The sequence below is a fragment of the Apodemus sylvaticus genome, chromosome X (genome assembly GCF_947179515.1).
Source record: "Apodemus sylvaticus chromosome X, mApoSyl1.1, whole genome shotgun sequence".
NCBI classification, from domain to species: domain Eukaryota; kingdom Metazoa; phylum Chordata; class Mammalia; order Rodentia; family Muridae; genus Apodemus; species Apodemus sylvaticus.
In genome coordinates, this window is record NC_067495.1 from 28,944,823 (window position 1) to 28,963,303 (window position 18,481).

At 41.6% G+C, this 18,481-nt stretch overlaps 1 protein-coding gene and 1 non-coding gene across 2 annotated transcripts in view; both read right to left on the minus strand.

The window, feature by feature from the left end:
* Ctps2 (CTP synthase 2) overlaps nt 1–18,481 on the minus strand; it is a 108,652-nt gene that overhangs the window by 70,033 nt on the left and 20,138 nt on the right. Inside the window, exons 7-10 of the mRNA XM_052170203.1 lie at nt 16,061–16,149; nt 13,658–13,752; nt 10,209–10,271; nt 10,074–10,117 (exon numbers count right to left, since the gene is read on the minus strand). Of these exons, the coding sequence (XP_052026163.1) occupies nt 10,074–10,117; nt 10,209–10,271; nt 13,658–13,752; nt 16,061–16,149 (291 nt within the window). The remainder of the gene's footprint in view (nt 1–10,073; nt 10,118–10,208; nt 10,272–13,657; nt 13,753–16,060; nt 16,150–18,481) is intronic.
* Nucleotides 16,823–16,929, minus strand: LOC127675836 (U6 spliceosomal RNA). The gene has a single exon (XR_007975527.1). It is a non-coding gene; the product is annotated as a U6 spliceosomal RNA (small nuclear RNA).

Here is an 18,481-nt window from a genome sequence, read left to right on the forward strand (position 1 = left end):
CCCCTGACCCCTTTACAGAGTCTGAAAGGGGCCAGTGCACTTTGGAGTGAACACCCATTAGTGACTTTTAAGAGTTCCATAATGTTAACAATAAATGACTGACTCCATGAATGCTTTAAAGCTAATGTATTCGTCAGGCTTTTGTACCTTGTGCTCAGTAGGAAATGCCTTAGAAATAAGTATTTCAACCACTTGATTTTTTTTAATAGAAATGGCTGAATGGTGGTGGGAGGAGATACTTTAGGAAGGGCACTGTTTGGGGCTGTCCACTTTAGAGTCCTAAAGGCAGCATTGCAAATGAACCACCAACACAATTCCACTTGTAGGTGACCTGGGGATTTGAAAGACCAGTGTATTAGTTACTTTTCTTGTTGTGACAACATGCCTGACAAAAGAAACTTAAGAAAGAAGGGGGTTTTTTTTGGCTCACAGTTTGAAAGCACAGTCCATCATGAAGAAGATGAGGAAGACAGGAGGAGGAGGAGGAGGCTGACAGCTGTGGTGTCAGTGTGAGGTACGTGTTCTTAAAAGCAAATCAAATGCCCAAGTAATATAAGTTGTGCAAAAGGTTACTCTGGAGTAGATTGCCTGGTTGTTTGCTTGTTTGTTTGACATGGAGTCTCAGATAGCCCAAGCCGGCCTCGAACTCCTGATCCTCCTGACTATACTTCCCAGGTGCTAGGATTAGAGGGCTGTGGTCTTTTGGGAGATTTGTTATTGTTTGGCTCGTTGAAGTCTTGTTCTTGTTTTTACTTTAAAAAAAAAACTCTTAATTTGCATACCATCAAATGTTATTGAAAAATAAGTCAAAAGAAATACCTCAAATGGCTTCAACTGAAGGTAGAAAAATTCTAATGCATTCATTATGTTTAATGCATAACATAAATTATCCTTCACAGGAATCAGCTTTTAACTGTAACTATTTCATGAATCAGATGTCAAATTATTTTTAACTCCGAAACTTCATAGCTTAGAAAGAGATAAATGCAGGCATAACTCTGATAAAGAACTCCAATCAGAATATTATCAAATACAACCATCTCAAATGTCCATTTGCATCTTGTTAAAACATTTCTAGCCATCCCTGAGTGGTTTAGTAGTAGGATTCTAACCTGGGGCTGGACAGACAGTTCAACAGTTAAGAACAGTTGCTGCTCTTGCTGTGGATCCAGGTTCAGTTCCCAAGCCCCCCGTGGCTGTTCACCATTATCTGTAACTCAAGTTTCAGGGGATCTAATACCCTCTTCTAGCCTCCCAGGGCACCAGGCATACCCGCTGTGCCAAGATACACATGCAGTCAAGACACTAGTACACAAGTACACATAAAATAATAAAATAATTTATAGGAAAAACACTACTAATCTCCCACTTTTCTTTAATAAGTGCATTTCTGTACATCTGTATCTATGGCATGTGTAGGCACCCATGGAGGACAGAAGAGATAGTTACATCTCCTGAGCTGGGGTTAAACTGACAGTTGTGAGATGTCTAATATGGGTGCTGGAAATGAAATGTGGGTTCCCTAGAAGAGCAGGAAGCACTGCTGAGAAATTCCTGCAGCCCCTCCCCCACTTCCTTTTCCCAATACTACCATCTGAGTATCAATATATGTTTTGAAGGCAGCAATGCATTCTGCTTTCATGATGTTATATTTTACATGAATTCACATTTTTGTTTGTTTTTTAATAATGTTTTATTATGTTTTAGGTATTTGTGTGTGTGTGGATGCATGCACTATAGTGACTATGGATGTCAAAGAGCATCTTCCAAGAATCTGATCTCTCCTTCTACTATGTGGCTTCTAGGAATCAAACAGATCATCAGCTTGGTGGCAGCTCCTTTCACTGGTTATGTTTTTGTGTTTTTGGCTTTGTCTTGTTTTGTCTTATTTTGAGGCAGGGTCCCACTGTATGATGGAGGACAGCCTAGAATATACTCTACAGGCCTCCAACTCACTGTCCTTTTGCCTCAGCATGATTCCAATGATGCCATCATGGCTAGACTGCAGGTATACATTCTTTTTCTCCACTGACTTAAAAACTAAAAAACAGGAAATGCAGAGCCTCCAGTGGGAGAAGGGATGCAGAATCCAGAATCTGAGTTGGTATGGAGAGCTGAAATGTTCATGTTGGGCATTCCCTTTGTTTCTCAGAATTGGCTGGTTTGATCTATTATGGAAGAGCAGATAATCCAGACAAAGAAAAGAAAGCCCCAACCTCTCCCAGGAGATTTGGGAGTCACACCAAAAGGGCTGCCAAGTCTTTGTCTTGTAAAGGGAAAAGAATCAAGAAGTCAGCCATCTTAAATGTTTAAGTGAAAAGTACATTAATTTACCTAAAGCTCCTTTTCCTGTTTGTCTACGTGCCAGGGAGCTCAGACAGATAATAGAATGAAAGTGAACTGTGTTCCTGAGAAACCTCCTTTAGATGCAACTGAGACAACTTTAAAGCAGAAAAGAGGCCAGAGTTGCTACAGATGCAGAAGTATTCTGCCACACCACAAAGTGTTCTATTGAATAAATCAGGGAAATAGCTTATAATAACGAATCTTTGCTCTCTTTCCTGGGTATCCTTGGACTCAGCATATACGGTAGCCCTTAGAGAAAAATCTATTTCTCCTTTTACATGTGACTGTTAAGAGCCTATTCTGAATAATAATATCTCTGATGATTTTGGAACACTTCTCATGCATTCCAAAAAGGTAGGAAGGTCATGACAACCAATGAAATGAAACAGACTGCAGCAGCAGACAGATTGTAAGAGAGTCTCCTGGTTTCCAACATGTTTACTTTCTTTACCTGGAAGAGCAAGAATGACCATGCCCACTAAGTAACTGCTATCCACCCCGAGTAAAGTCACTCCTCAGGCACTGTGCTCTTGGCCGCATTATGATTCCATCCCCCTCTAATAAGACTTTCAGCCATCAGCACAACTGCAGGTTCTTAAGGCTATTTTTCTCCGGCAAAGTGATCTCAGCACATAAAGACATTCAATAGCAATTAGGTTTTATTGTTCTCATCTCACTTATGTGTATAGGAGCCATTGAAATGTAAAATGCACACATCCTCTGACTTAGCAATTTCCTTCTATGGATTCATCCCACAGATGTGCTTATGTGTGGATACAGAACATATTTGTACACGGAGGTCAAAATGTAGAGTGACTTCAAGTTACAAAAAAAAAAAAAAAGCGCACAACCTAAATACAAGACTATAAACACAATATAATAAATGCAATAAATACTATCCTGCCCATGGTACACACAGCTAGACAAGCCATAAAAGATCCTTACACAACGAGAGGTGATCAATACAAAGTAGGATGCTAGCTAAAGTGGCTGTGGGTGCAGCCCAGTGGTTAGTACACATGGTGTCTTGAGTTCCCAATTCATTGCATTGCCTGCCCCCCAAAAAGTATATGTCCAGCCATGTAAATGGATAGACACACACACACACACACACACACACACACACACGCACACATAGACACACACAGCATGCATGCATCCCTGAACTAATAACAACAGCACAAAATAAAGTTAGTTGCCTCTGTGGAAGAGAAGTAAAGCAAAATGAGACAAATGAAATCCCTTTACATTTTTTCTGTGAATCTTACCCTGTGTGTCAATTATTCTTTAATGTATACACACATAACAGAGTTAAAAGCTGTCATCCAAAACCTAACCTCTGCAAAGCTGTCTCATAGCACCACCTACTGGTAAAATCCCTTCTTATCCCAAAGTAGCACCTGAAAATGAAAAGCCATCGTTTTTCTGGCAGAGCCACTGCAGCTATTACTCAGGAAATACATTTCTATTAAAGCCTCCTAAGGAATTTTTTTGCTGATATGAGGCCTTCTGAGCATGGGGCTTAAAAGTACCATCTGGCTGGGAAGTGACGGTTCATTATGGTTTGAAATGAAAGCTATAAAACGGCATGAATATTTCTATATCCTTCCATGTCTCCAGCATATAATACCAAGTTAAGAAAAAAAACAAATCAGGAAAAAATGAGAAAAATGTACTATGGTATATCTTAAAAGGGGAGAAGTTACAGATGGACAAACACATTTGTTTATATTTTTAATTAATTTTAAGATTTATTTTTATCCATGTATATGAATCTTTTGCCTGTATGTATATAAGTGTACCATGTCTATGCAGTGCCCACAATGGCCAGAGGAGAGGTCAGATCCCCTGGAACTGGAGTTATAGATGGTTGTGAGCTGCTATGTAAATATTGGGAACTGAACCTGGATCCTCTGCACAAACAGATGCTCTCAACTGCTGAATCATGTCTCCAAACCCTATATATACTGTTTTAAATGGGTAGATGAGGCTAACAAAATGGCCTAGTGAATCAGGATGCTTGAAACCAAGCCAATGATCAGAAATCACTTGTAAAGTGGAAGGAAAGAACCAAATCCCACGAAAGTTGTCTCTACTATAGCAGGCACATGAACTGGGACTCATATACACACATGCACATACACTCAAATAAAATGTCATTTTTAATGGAATTATCAAAGGAAAAAAGAACAAATAGTTGCTATAAAGAAGAAGTGTTATGCTTCAAGTATGAAATGCACTCCACAGGTTCCTGAGGTTTGTGTGTTTGAACATGTGATCCCCAGCTATGGTGCTGTTTAAGAAAGCAGAGGAGACTTTTGGACTGGGGGGTTAGCTGGAAGATGGATGTTGGGCCTTTTAAGATGGAATGAGGGTTCATTTGCCACCTCTGCTTGGCACTTGTTATTGTCTGCCACACAGCATAAGACAAAGTACTTCAGGCTCCCACCAGCATGCAGAAGAACCAGTCCCGCCCACCACATCTTCCCGATCATGATGTGCTACATGTAATCTCCTCCACCTGTGAGGCAAATTCAACCATTCAGAAGTAGCTAACTCACTAGGTTGAGTGCTTCCCTAGCATTCACAAGCCCTGGGGCTCATCCCAAGCACCACATAAAGGAGAAGGGAGGCTATAAACCTGGAATCCCAGCACCTTGGAGGTAACAGCAAAAGAATCAGAATCCTTGGTTACATAAGAGCCTGTCTTAATTTTAAAAACCAACCAACACTCCTCCCTTAAGCTGCTATGGTGGGGATTAATCACATCAGAGAGATGAGGAAAAAGTAAGGAATATAAAGGAGCAAGATAGAAGTAGATTCCTCCAAACCTGTGACTAGGTTATTTTTAATTATGTGTCTGTGTGTGTGTAGGTCTGAACACGAGAGCAGATAAGAGGCGTTGGATAACCTGGAGCTGGACTTCAAGGTGGCTGTGAGCTGCCTGCCAGCTGTGGCTGCTGACATCCAAACTTAAGGCCCTGTGAGAGAGCAGTACACATTTGCTTTTGAAACAGAATCCTGGTTGTTCTGGAGCTCACTTGCCTCAAGTCTCAGACATCCTCCTGCCTCTGTCTCCCAAGTGCTGAGATTAAAAGGATGTGCCACCACACCCGGCCTAGAGCATACAGTCTTAACTGTGAGCCTTCATTTAAGCCCAAAGTCAATTATTCTTAATGGAGACAGTTCTACCCCTGCCCTCCTACCAAGGAACATTTGCTAGTATCTAGAGGAAATTTTAGTGTCATAATTGAGGACAGAACTAGTGACATCTAGCACCTCATACACAACAAAACAACAACAACAACAATAATAATAATAAATAAATAATCCTCTATCCTAAAATGTCAGTGAAAAGAAACTTACATTTATAATATACAGAGAACTCTTACAACTGAACAGCAATAATATAAACAACCCAACTAAAAATGGACCAGGAATGTGAATAGACATTTTTCCAAAGAAGGAACAGAAGTAGCCATTATACACATGAAAGATATCCAACAATTATTGGCTATGGGGCATGGGGGTGCAAATCAAAGCCCAGAAGAGATACCACTTCACTTCTACAGAGTTGCTGTGAGGACAGACACAAACAGTAACAAGTGCCCCAGAGAATGCAGAAACTGAGGCCCTCACTCACAGAATGCTGTGTACGTTGTTGCCCCTCTGGCAAACAGTCTGGTGGTTCTTCACGAGACTAAACATAGTCATCACATGACCCAGGAATTCCACTCCTAGGTGCAACGAAAACATGCACATACCGAAACAAAAAACAAAACAAAAAAACCAAAAAACAAATTTAAAAAATCCCACCCATATATGAATGTTCACAGAAACATTATTCACAACTGAGAAAAAGTAGGAGCAACCCAAATGTCTATCAGTAGAGGAATGGATCAAAAAGAAGCACATGTCTTCACAAGAGAACAGTAATTAATTAACCATAATAAGAAATGAATTAGTGAGACATGCTATAACATACACACTGAAAGTGTTATGCCAGTCAGGGAATGGTGGCACACGCCTTTAGTCCCAGCACTTGGGAGGCAGAGGCAGGCATATCTCTGAATTGGAGGCCAGCCAGGTCTACAGAGTGAGTTCTAGTACAGTCAGGCCTATACGGAGAAACCCTGTCTTGAGGATTGGAGGGGCTATGTTATGCCAAATGAAAGAAGCCGGTCACAAAAGGCCACACAGTAGAGGGTTCCATTTATACAAATTAACTATAGTATGCAAATCTGGATTTAGAAAGTAGATCAAGGAAAAAAAGACAGTCTTTTCAACAAATGGTGCTGGTTCAACTGGCGGCTAGCATGCAGAAGAATGCAAACCGATCCATTCTTATCTCCTTGTACTAAGCTCAAGTCCAAGTACATCAAGGACCTCCACATAAATCCAGATACACTGAAACTAATAGAAAAGAAACTGGGGAAGAGCCTTGAACACATGCCCATAGGGGAAATTTTTCTAAACAGAACACTAATAGCTTATACTCTAAGATCAAGTACTGTCAAATGGGACCTCATAAAATTACAAAGCTTCTGTAAGGCAAAGGATACTGTCAATAGGACAAAACGGCAACCAACAATCGGGCAAAACAGCAACTAACAGATTGGGAAAAGATCTTTACCAACCCTACATCTGACAGAGGGCTAATATCCAATATATACAAATAACTCAAGAAGTTAGACCCCAGGGAACCAAATAACCTTATTGGGGTACAGAGCTAAACAAAGAATTTTCACCTGAAGAAATTCGGATGGCCGAAAAGCACCTAAAGAAATGGTCAACATCCTTAGTCATCAGGGAAATGCACATCAAAACAACCCTGAGATTTCACCTCACACCAGTTAGAATGGCTAAGATTAAAAACTCAGGATCCAACAGGTATTGGCAAGGATGAGGAGAAAGAGGAACATTCCTCCACTGCTGGTGGGATCGCAAGCTGGTACAACCACTCTGGAAATCAGTCTGGCAGTTCCTCAGAAAACTGGGCACGACACTTCCAGAGGACCCTGCTATACCACTACTGGGCATATACCCAGAGGATTCCCCAGCATGTAATAAGGACACATGCTCTACTATGTTCATAGCAGCCCTACTTAAAAATAGCCAGAAGCTGGAAAGAACCCAGGTGTCCCTCAACAGAGGAATCCAACAGGGCTCTCCTAGTGCATGACAAATACCGAGGGGGACACTCTCAGCCAGCCATTGAACTGAGTACAGGGTCCCCAATGGGGGAGCTAGAGAAAGGACCCAAGCAGTTAAAGGGGGTTGCAGCCCCATAGGAGGAACAACATGAGTCACCCAGTACTCCCTGAGCTCCCAGGGGCAAAACCATCAACCAGAGAGTGCACATGGAGTTACCCATGGTCCAGATGCATAGGAAGCAGAAGATGGCCTTGTTGGACATAAAGGGAGGAGAGGCCCTTGGTCCTGGAAAGACTTGATGCTGTAGTGTAGAGGAATACCAGGACAGGAAAGTGGGAGAGGGTTGATTGGGGAAGGGGAGATGGCTTATGGGATTTTCAGGGGAGGGGGGAACAAGGAAAGGGGACAACATTTGAAATGTAAATAAAGAATATAACTAATTAAAAAAAAGAAAGTAGATCAAAAGTCACGTGGGGGGGGGATGAGGTTGATGTCTGCTAAAACATATGGGCTTTCCTTATTTCTTGAGACAGAGTCTCAAGACCTATAGTTCAGGTCAGCTCTGATCTAACCATAAAACTGAGGAGGCCCTTGAACTTCTCATCTTCCTGCTTCCTCCTCCTCTTCCTGAGTGCTGAGATTACACACAAGCACAACCATGCCTACGATACCCAGTGCTGGAGATGGAACTCAGGGTTTTGTCTTTGCCAAACAACCATTCTACCAACTGAGCTACATCCCAAGCCTTGGAATTTCTTTTTTAAGTAATGAAGTGATCCAAGATTGATTGCTGTGATAGCGACAGAGATCTGTAAAAGTGCCAAAGCACACTGAACAAGACAGTTCAAGAAGCCAAATCTGTAGGACGCTAAGAACAACATAATCAAGACAGGCAAGATGGCTCAGCAGGTAAAGGCACTGGCCTCAAGCTTAACAGCCTGAGTTTAATCCCTTGGGATCCACATAGTAGAAGCAGCAATTCCTACAAGTTGTCCTCTGACATCCACACACATGCTGTGGCACATGCACCTACACAAATGTGTGTGCGCACACAAAAACAAACAAAATAAGTAAAACATAACTCTTCAAAATCCACACTGGCATGGCAGCTCCTACCTGTGACCCCCAACTTGAGCAGCTATGGTTGGAGAACTGCTGTGTTTGAGGCCAGCCTGGGCTATATAGTGAGTTCTAGGTAAGCTTAGGATAGGGGAAGACCACATCTAAAACAAAACAAGGGCCTATGAGGTTGCTCAGTAGATTCAAAATGCCTGCCACACACAAGCCTAACAACCTGAGTTTGTTCCCCAGAACATATAGCAACAGAAGAAAACCAACAACTGCACCCAGTCCATATGGTACACACACACACACACACACACACACACACACACACACAAATAAAAATAAAAATCCATCAAAGAAGGGTATAACCACTATATGAAGACCCCTGATATTAGATAGGTGTGTTTGGCAGCAGGGATGTCCACAGACAGGCAACTGATGATCAGGCAAGCCAAAGGCCAATGCCAAGCATGAAAAGTCCAGCTCTTTTCATCAGTGTAGCAACAAAGCAAAGACACAGAAATAAAGCCTTCCTAAACTAACTGGTTCAATTCTTCCTTGCTTTTCTTGAGGTCCCAGGGGAAGAGCTTAAGAGGGATATCTAAGGCATTGGGAACATTCCTAAAAAAACTAAAAAGTACTACTTTGATCATGCAAATTTGACACCCTGAGTATGGGAGGAACTGGATTGACACAGGACAAACAAATGACAAAATGGGAGAGGCTTCATGGTAAAGCAAAGAATCCTGACTTTTTTTTAAATAAAAATCTTTTATAGTCAGGTACTTGAAAGACAGAGGCAGGGATCTCTGAGCTCAAGGCCAGACAGGTCTACATATCAAGCTCCAAGCCAACCAGGGCTACATAATGAGATCCTGTCTTAAGCAAATGAAACCACAACCATTTATTTTGTATTTGTGTGCACACTATACATGGATTCTGACAAAGGCCAGAAGAAAGTGTCAGATCCCTGGAACTGGAGTTATAGGTGGCTATGAGATGCCTAATGTGGGCGTGAGAACCAAACTTGGGTCCTCTGGAAGAGTTGCAAGCACTCTTAGCCACTGGGCCTTCTCTCTAGCCCATGACTATCTTGACAGATAAGGACCAGTACCACAATGGTTGTCATTTTTCTTTTAGAAAATAGATGGCCACCAATGTGGAAACCAGACTGGGGACAAGCCTAGAGATGGGACAGTTCATGTATTTATATATATTAGCTGTTATAAATTGTTGTCACAGTCAATTTGATCCTTTCCTAAACATTAAGCTTGAAAGCTGTTTCAAGGCAAATCAGGCTGGACTGTGTTTCTTCAAAGCACAGCTGGCAAGATAGACTAGTGAGAAAAAAAGTACTTTGAAGCAAAAATAATAGGTAATAATAAGTTCATATGTAATTTTTAAAGTTCTGGCACTGCTAGGAGGAAACAATAGCTACCCCTTAGTGACTTAGGCAAGAACTGAAACAGAACAATAATTGGACCCAGAAAGATGTCCAAGCCACTTACCAGTGGGACTGGAGTATTTGGCTCAAATTCTGTAGAATTAGCATCTAAGGACAAAGAAGAAGTTTAGTGACTTACCGATATTGCTGACACATTCTTCTTTTTAAATAAATACTGCTTAGCAAACTTTGGACTTACCTTTCAAGTTCAGGCAGTTTCTTGCAAACTCAATCACTGCCAGTTGCATCCCAAGGCAAATTCCTGTTAGGAGAAGCACATGAGCATGTTTTGTACCAAATGACACTTTGTGTTCAAGTGTTTCCCTGCAGTCTCAAGAGAGGATGACTTCCTGTTTTGTTCCCTGCAATCCCCTTGACACCCAGAATAGTTCCAGGAAATGCAGCAAGTAACTGGGCTTAAAACTTTAAAGGAACAACTAAGGCCTAGAGGTGAACGAGAAGCACCTGGAGGGCAGAGAAGGAAATGCCAAGCTACCAGAAGACAAATGTGACATCTACGGTAGCTGCTCTTGAACCAAGGCATCTATGTGGGCTACAGGGCTGTTTCAAAGGCCTGGAGTCTTTCGGAACATGCCTAACAATACCCCCACCTTGAGAGGAAGTTTCCTTGTGCTGAGATTTCACATCCCAGCTTCTCGAGATTTCACAACCGAAATATAGCTTTGGCCACAGAGCAACCTGAGGTTGTCTAGTCTGAGGATGACCACCAGGGGAGAGGGGCTGTTAATCTCAGGGATAAAAGCAACAGCAGGGGCTGGTATCCATGTTGTGGGCAGATGTATGGCAGAAAGCAGGGAAGAAACCAAGAAACAAAACCGAGTAGGTGCTCGAGAAAGGCAGTAGTATGGGGTCTGGAGAGATGGCTCAGCGGTTAAGAGCACTGACTGATCTTCCGAAGGTCCTGAGTTCAAATCCCAGCAACCACATGGTGGCTCATAACCGTCAATAAAGAGATCTGATGCCCTCTGCTGGAGTGTCTGAAGATAGGTACAGTGTACTTACATATAATAAATAAATCTTTTTCTAAAAGAAAGAAAGAAAGAAAGAAAGAAAGAAAGAAAGAAAGAAAGAAAGAAAGAAAGAAAGAAAGAAAGAAAGAAAGAAAGAAAGAGGCCAGGCAGTGGTGGCACACGCTTTTGATCCCAGCACTTGGGAGGCAGAGGCAGGTGGATTTCTGAGTTCGAGTCCAGCCTGGTCTACAGAGTGAGTTCCAGGACAGCCAGGGCTACACACAGGGAAACCCTGTCTCAAAAGAAAGAAGAGAAGAGAAGAGAAGAGAAGAGAAGAGAAGAGAAGAGAAGAGAAGAGAAGAGAAGAGAAGAGAAGAGAAGAGAAGAGAAGAGAAAAAAAAGAAAAGACAGACAGACAGCAGTGGGTTAGAGAAGTGCTCAGAATTTAGGAGCCCTTGTTGCTCCTACAGAGGACCCAGGTTATCTGCACCAGCATGGCAGTTCACAAAATGTCTGAAACTCCAACTCTAGAAGATCCAACATCCAATGCCCTCTTTGGCCTCCAAGGACACTGCATGCATGTGTTGCACAGACACACATACACACACACACACACACACACACACCGGCAAAATACTCAGACATATAAAAAATAAATCTTAAAAAATCTTAAGATTAAATAATAAGATGAGGCCCACTGCCATACGGATGCTTTTGCACCTATCTCCACAGTCACTGCAGCCGACCAACTCCCTCCTATAAACAGACAGCAATGAGCATTCCAGATGCTGAAACAGACATATACATGTGATTCAGAGGATGCAAAGGGAGAAGCCATCAGTGTACCAGCATGCCAGGCTGAAAAAGATAAGCAGGAAATGGCTGAGTGCGCAAGAAACTTCAGAAAGAAACTTCCATATGGGTAGAGCATAAAGAGGCATAATGCTATGAAGCAAAAGTGCATACCTATAATCCTAACACACGGGTGGTATAAGCAGGAGGATATATATATATATGTATATATATATATATATACATACATACACATACATATATATACTTACATATATGCACATGCAGAGTGAGGTTGCATGCCCAAGTGCAAAGGCCAGAGGAATAAGTTGGGTGTCCTGCATTATCGATTTCTATCTTTTTCCCTTGACGCAGTATCTCTCAGTGAACCTGGAGCTTGGGAATTCAATTCAGCAAGGCCAGCTAGCCAGCAAGCTCCAGCAATCCTCCTGATTGCTCACCCACATCACCACACAGTGTCAAGGTTACAGGCATGCACAGTCATACCTAGCTTTTAATGTGGGTGTTGGGGATCAAATGAGAATGTTTGTTGTCCAGTAAGCCATCTCCCAGGCTGAACACCCCATTAAAAAAATAACAATGGCCCAAATGAGCTTAGGTCAGGGTAACACAAAGCAAGTATCCTAGTTTTTCTTTGGAATAGTCCCAAGTGTCCAGGGTATCCAGGAAAGAGCAGGTTATAGAAAAAAACCCTGGCATCTAACACTCTTGAGAAAGTAAAAGACAGCAAAATCTTCCCTCCAGTTCATCAACCTACCAAAATACCTGAAACAGAGTGAGGGACTGCCCCTCCTATCTGAATCTCCAGCAGCAAAGCTGCCATCAGCACATCTGGGTCCCATGTTATCTGACCTTATTGTTACAGAAACTAGGTTTTGCAATTTAAGCAACAACATTCAAAAGACTATCTCTATGGAAGGTACAGTGACAAGATATATGCATATAGCTCCAAAATTTTGGATGCTAAAGCAGGAGAATAGCTTGAACCAAGAAAGTCAGTCATTCTAGACAGCACAGTAAGACAGACCTCATCTCGTTAAGAAAGAAAAATACTAATAAGACTTGGTTTAACCAAATCTTAACATAACAGGTTGATCTTTTTGTATTATCTTTTCTGAAATGATTTTTAAGTTTCAACTTAGCTGTGGGTGTAGCTTGGTGATGGAGTTTTCTTAGCATACACAAGGCCTTGGGTTTGATCCCCAGTACCACACATAAACATGCAAAGTTTCCACTTGAGCACTCTTTTTCTTTGCATTTTGTTATTTGTTTGTTTGAGATAAGATTTCTCTGTGTAGCCCTGGCTGTCCTGGAACTCACTTTGTAGACCAGGCTGGCCTTCAATTCAGAGATCTATTTGTCTCTGCCTCTCAACTGCTTGGGATTAAAGGTGTGAGCCACCACACACTACTTAAGCACATCTTTTTCAAACAGAAAGGTTATTGCTGTGTTCTGTTGAATGGATTTTTGCTGGAAATGCTAAAAGGATTGGTAAGAAGACTATAGAGACAGACTTCTTCCAGTTTTTGGCTACTCAGGAGACAAGTGTTTCTTATAAACTCAGTATTAATTCTAAGCTTTACAAGTCATTGGATCTTCTCCAACTGTACAACTATGAGCAATATGCAAAACAAATTGGGTGGATGTGTTACAATAAAACTTTATTTACAAAACCAAGCTAGGAGCTACATGTTACCCCTACTTAGGTATGACACCTACCTTATGTCAAAAACCTGAATAAGGGCTGGTGATGCACCTCAATAGCAGAATTGCTTTGCATTGACCCTTAAAGTCCTAGGTTCAACTCCCAGCACTGAAAAAAAAAGAACCTTAAAATCATAAGAGCAATAAACAAAAACTTTACCCAGAAAAGGAATCTTCTTTGTCCTCGCCCAAGAAATTGCCTGGAGTTTTCCCAATGTTCCTCGGATTCCAAAGCCTCCTGGCACAAGAATACCACTGAAATCAACACAAAATGAAAGTAAGATTGACTATTCACTATTTCTAAATACTTTTAAATAATTAGTTAATGTGTTCACATGTTCGTGTGTCTCTGCGTATGTGCGTGCGTGCATGCATGCATGCCTGTGCATGCCACAGTAACTATGAGAAGATTAGAAAACATCTTATAAGCAACTGGATCTCTCCTTCCACTACCTAGTACCAGGGATCAAACTCAAGTTTGGCAGCAAGAACTTTTACCTTTACTAAGCCATCTGGCCAGCCCACACTACATTTTTTTCTTTTTGGTTTTTCAAGACAGGGTTTCTCTGTGTAGCCCTGGCTGTCCTGGAACTCACTCTGTGGACCAGGCTGGCCTCAAATTCAGAAATCCACCTGCCCTCTGCCTCCCAGAGTGCTGGGATTACAAGCATGTGCCACCGCTGCCTGGCTTACTTTTATTTTTAAAATTTGTGTTTTCATTCATTATGTTCAATATTCCTAAACTCTAAACTCAATGCTTGGGACAATCACTAATGAATGCCTGAGATCTATTTTCAGAACAGATTATCTAATTAAACATCTTTGACAGTCAACCTTATGGGAACTTATGATAGTTACTGACAACTGACTTTAATAACTTCAGTAACTACTTTAATATATTATTTCTGTTAGGTCTTAGTAACTTCTGAGTATAGTAATTGAGAAATTCCACTCAATAAAAATGCACTGAGAGCCAGTTATAGTAGTACGCGCCTGTTAATCTGTGCATGCCTATTGTATAAACCCGAAACTCAGAAGGTAAAAGGAGGAGGATTACAAGTTCTAGCAGTCGAAGATGCTAGAAGACCATGGCTAAACAGTAAGACTCTATACCAGTAAATCAAAACCAAAGCCAAAGAGCACAATAAGAACTGTATGGGAAGATACAGACTTGTATTCCCAGCACTCCAGAGGCTAAGGCAGAAAGACTGAGAATTTTAGAGCCGCCTAGACTATAAGATCTGTCTCAGAAAACAAAAACAAGTAAATAAAAGAATATAAAATAAAATAATCCTACTGAGGGAATGGTATAACTTAGTAGTAGAGTCCTTGCCTAATGTAAAGAGAGAGAGAAACAAAATTAATAAAAGTTTTTAAAAAATGGTTAAAGTCCATTTTGTTGTTAATTTTTTGAGACAAGGTCTTATGGAGTGCAGACTAGCCTCAGACTCACTCTATAGCCAAGAGTAGACTTGAACTAGGATCCTCCTTCCTCAACCTCCCAAGAGTTGGGATTCCAGGTGTGCACCATCACACCTAGCTGAGTTAAATTCTTTCCTAGCTACTATATAAAAACTTTCAGCTCCCTAACATCATCAGAAAGAAGTAAACTGGTTAAAAAAAAAAAATCAAAACTAGATGTCAACAGCCATTTGAGTAATGGCGAATGAAAATCTCCTTGCTAGAGCAGAGACTTAAGTTATAGGACAGCAGTTCTAGGGAAAGGTACCAGAAAGGGCATGGTAACCTCAAGATACAGGGTTGCCCCAGGGGCCTCTCAATTTTTTTATAGAAAAAAAAAGAGAAGTGGAAGGAGAGAACGAGAACATGTGGAAGGGCTGGGGATAAATCTCAATTGGTAGAGTGCTTGTCTAACATACAGCCAGCCCCAAAAACCAGTGCAGATTCATAAACTCCAAACTTAGGAAGGGGAGATAGGAGGATCAGGAGTTGAAAGTCAACCTAAGTGCCGGGCAGTGGTGGCGCACGCTTGTAATCCCAGCACTCTGGGAGGCAGAGGCAGGTGGATCTCTAAGTTCAAGGCCAGCCTGGTCTACAGAATGAGTTCCAGGACAGCCAGGGCTATACAGAGAAACCCTGTCTCGAAAAAAAACCAAATCCAAAAAAACTAGAAAGAAAGAAAGAAAGAAAGAAAGAAAGAAAGAAAGAAAGAAAGAAAGAAAGAAAATAAATCAGCCTAAGTTGCACCGTTTTCAGACCAACCTGGGCTATACAAGACCCTATTTCAGAAATTAAAAAAATTAATTAATTAATTGCATCTTTCAGTAAAATCAGTAATCTTTCCCTCTAACGTAGGCCCCCATACTCTTGAAATCAAAGCACATCAACTGCCCCAGTCACCTGAGCTCATATGGCACGCCTGAATACAATGTGGCATGAAGCGGTTCGCTGGTCACCTTTACACGGTAGTTAACCGTAAAGACCACCAGGATGCTTGCCCAACTACTCCACATATACAAAACCTAGCAACTGCAACAGTGGACTAAGTACAGAGAAAGCCCAATGACATTGTCCTCTTCATGCTGCCAGTCCCTGTACTCACTCAGCTAAGCACAGCTTCTGCCAAGCTTCATGGAATTTCACAGGATCCTCGGCTTTGGTAACTGGTTCCAGATCAATGGAGTCTATGTACTAAAACACAAAATGACAGCATCAAAAGCTCAACAGGCTAAAGGAACATTTAAGAAAAATTAACACTCAAAAATACTACAGCTATCTAACAGTTATTCAATTATGGAAGGCTAGTATAGCTTAGTAGTAGAGGCCCCACCTACAGGAAAGTGGAAGAGAGAGAGAAAAACATGAAATTAATGAAGATAAAAATGAAGTGATTAGGATAGGGAAGGAGGCTATAGCTCAGTGACAAGGCCTATGCAAGGCCCTGAGTTCAGGTTTCAGCACCCAGAAACACTTCTGTTGTTTTGTTTTGTTTGTTCTTTTTTAATTTGCATAAGCTGCTTTATTTATTTATTTATTTTACTCAATATATTCTTAATTTACATTTCAAATTATTTTCCCTTTCCTGGATTCCCCCTCCCCAAAAGTCCCATAAGCCCTCTTCCCTCCCCCTGTTCCCCCATCCCCCTATTCCCACTTCCCTGTCCTGGTATTCCCCTATACTGCTGCACTGAGCCTTTCCAGAACCAAGGGCCTCTCCTTCCTTCTTCTTCGGCATCATTTGATATGTGGATTACGTCTTGGGTATTCCAAGCTTCTAGGCTAATATCCGCTTATCAGTGAGTGCATGCCATGAGTATTCTTTTGAGACTGGGTTTCCTCACTTAGGATGATGTTCTCCAGCTCAAAAAATATGGAACACTTCACGAATTTGTGTGTTGTCTTTGCGCAGGGGCCATGCTAATCTTCTCTGTATTGATCCAATTTTAGCATATGTGCTGCCAAAGCAAGCACATTTTGTTTGTTCAAAATAGAGTTTTTCTGTGTATCCCTGGCTGTCCTGGAACTCAATCTGTACACCAAGCTGACCTTGAACACACAAAGATCTGCCTGCCTCTGTTTGCCAACCACTAAGATTAAAGGTGTTTACTACCACGTCCCGCTTCCAAAATCCTTTTTAAAAACTAAAAAAGGAAATGGCAAGTGTGATGGTTCATACCTATGGTTCAAGAAGAGAAAGAACGGTGTTATAAGTTAAAGGTCTACATAGTGAGTTTCAGGCCAGCCAGAATTTCAAGACCATGTCTCAAGGCCATAACACTCCCTGAAAATTTGTAAGCTGTTAATGGTAGGTAGGAGCCCTTCATACAAGGCCTCATTCTTCCCGGAGGATCTTATAGGGTACAGAATGAATTCAAGGCCAACCTAATCAACTTAGCAAAGCTCTATCTCAAAATATATAACTAACGGTGAGAAATGTAGCTTAGTGATACGGCATTTGCCTAGTATGTGCAAGGTCCTAGGTTCAATCCTAGTACCACAGTGTATAAAGAGAGAAGGAGAGGGAGAAGTGATGGGAAAGAGGGCTGGAGAGATGGCTCAGTGGTTAAGAGCACTGACTGCTCTTCCAAAGGTCCTGAGTTCAATTCCCAGCAACCACATGGTGGCTCACAACCATCTGTAATGAAGATAGCTACATTATACTTATTTATAATAATAAATAAATCTTTAAAAAAAATAAAAGGAGAGAGAGAAGGAAAGTAAATGACCTGGGCACTGAATCTCTGAGCTTCCTGGTAGAGAGCACTTTACACATGTCGTCACAGGTCACCTCAGGGGGCTTCCTACCGAGTCCATGAGGCTCCATTTTGGAAGGCCTGTGGGAAGTTTATGCTCGCCTTTGTCCAGACTCCACCCCATAGCACTCTTCCATCTGCCGATTTTCCTTCGTATCATAAATCTTACATGGCTAGGACTATATGTTGAGTCCTGTCAATCCTTCTATTCAACTTTTCATCCAGGGGTTGGACTTCACAATCTGACTCTTTGGGGATTTATAAATTGTGTTTGTTTTACAGAACTGGGGATAGAACCCAGGGCCTTGATCATGCCAAGTAGCACTCTAGAACTGAGCCACAACCCCAATTGTAGTGCTTTGAAGGAGAATGGTCCCAATAGGTGCATATGTTTTGAATGCTATATCCCTAGTTAATGGAACTATTTGAGAAGGATTCGGAGATGCTGTCTTATTGGAGGAGGTGTGTCCCAGGGGGTGGGTTTTGAGATCTCAAAATGTTCCCCTCTCTGCCTGCAACTTGTGGATAAGAATGTGAGCTCTCAGCTACTTCTCCAGTGCCAAGCCTGCCTGCCTACCTACTACCATGCTCCAGCCATGATGATAATGAAACCAACCCTCTGAAACTGTAAGCAAGTCACCAATTAAAATAAGAGTTGCCTTGGCCATGGTGTTTCCTCAGAACAATAGAAGAGCAAATTGTGTTTGGTTATTTGTTTTACAGTGCAGGGGAAAGAACCCAGGGCCTTGATCATGCTAAGCAAGCAGTCC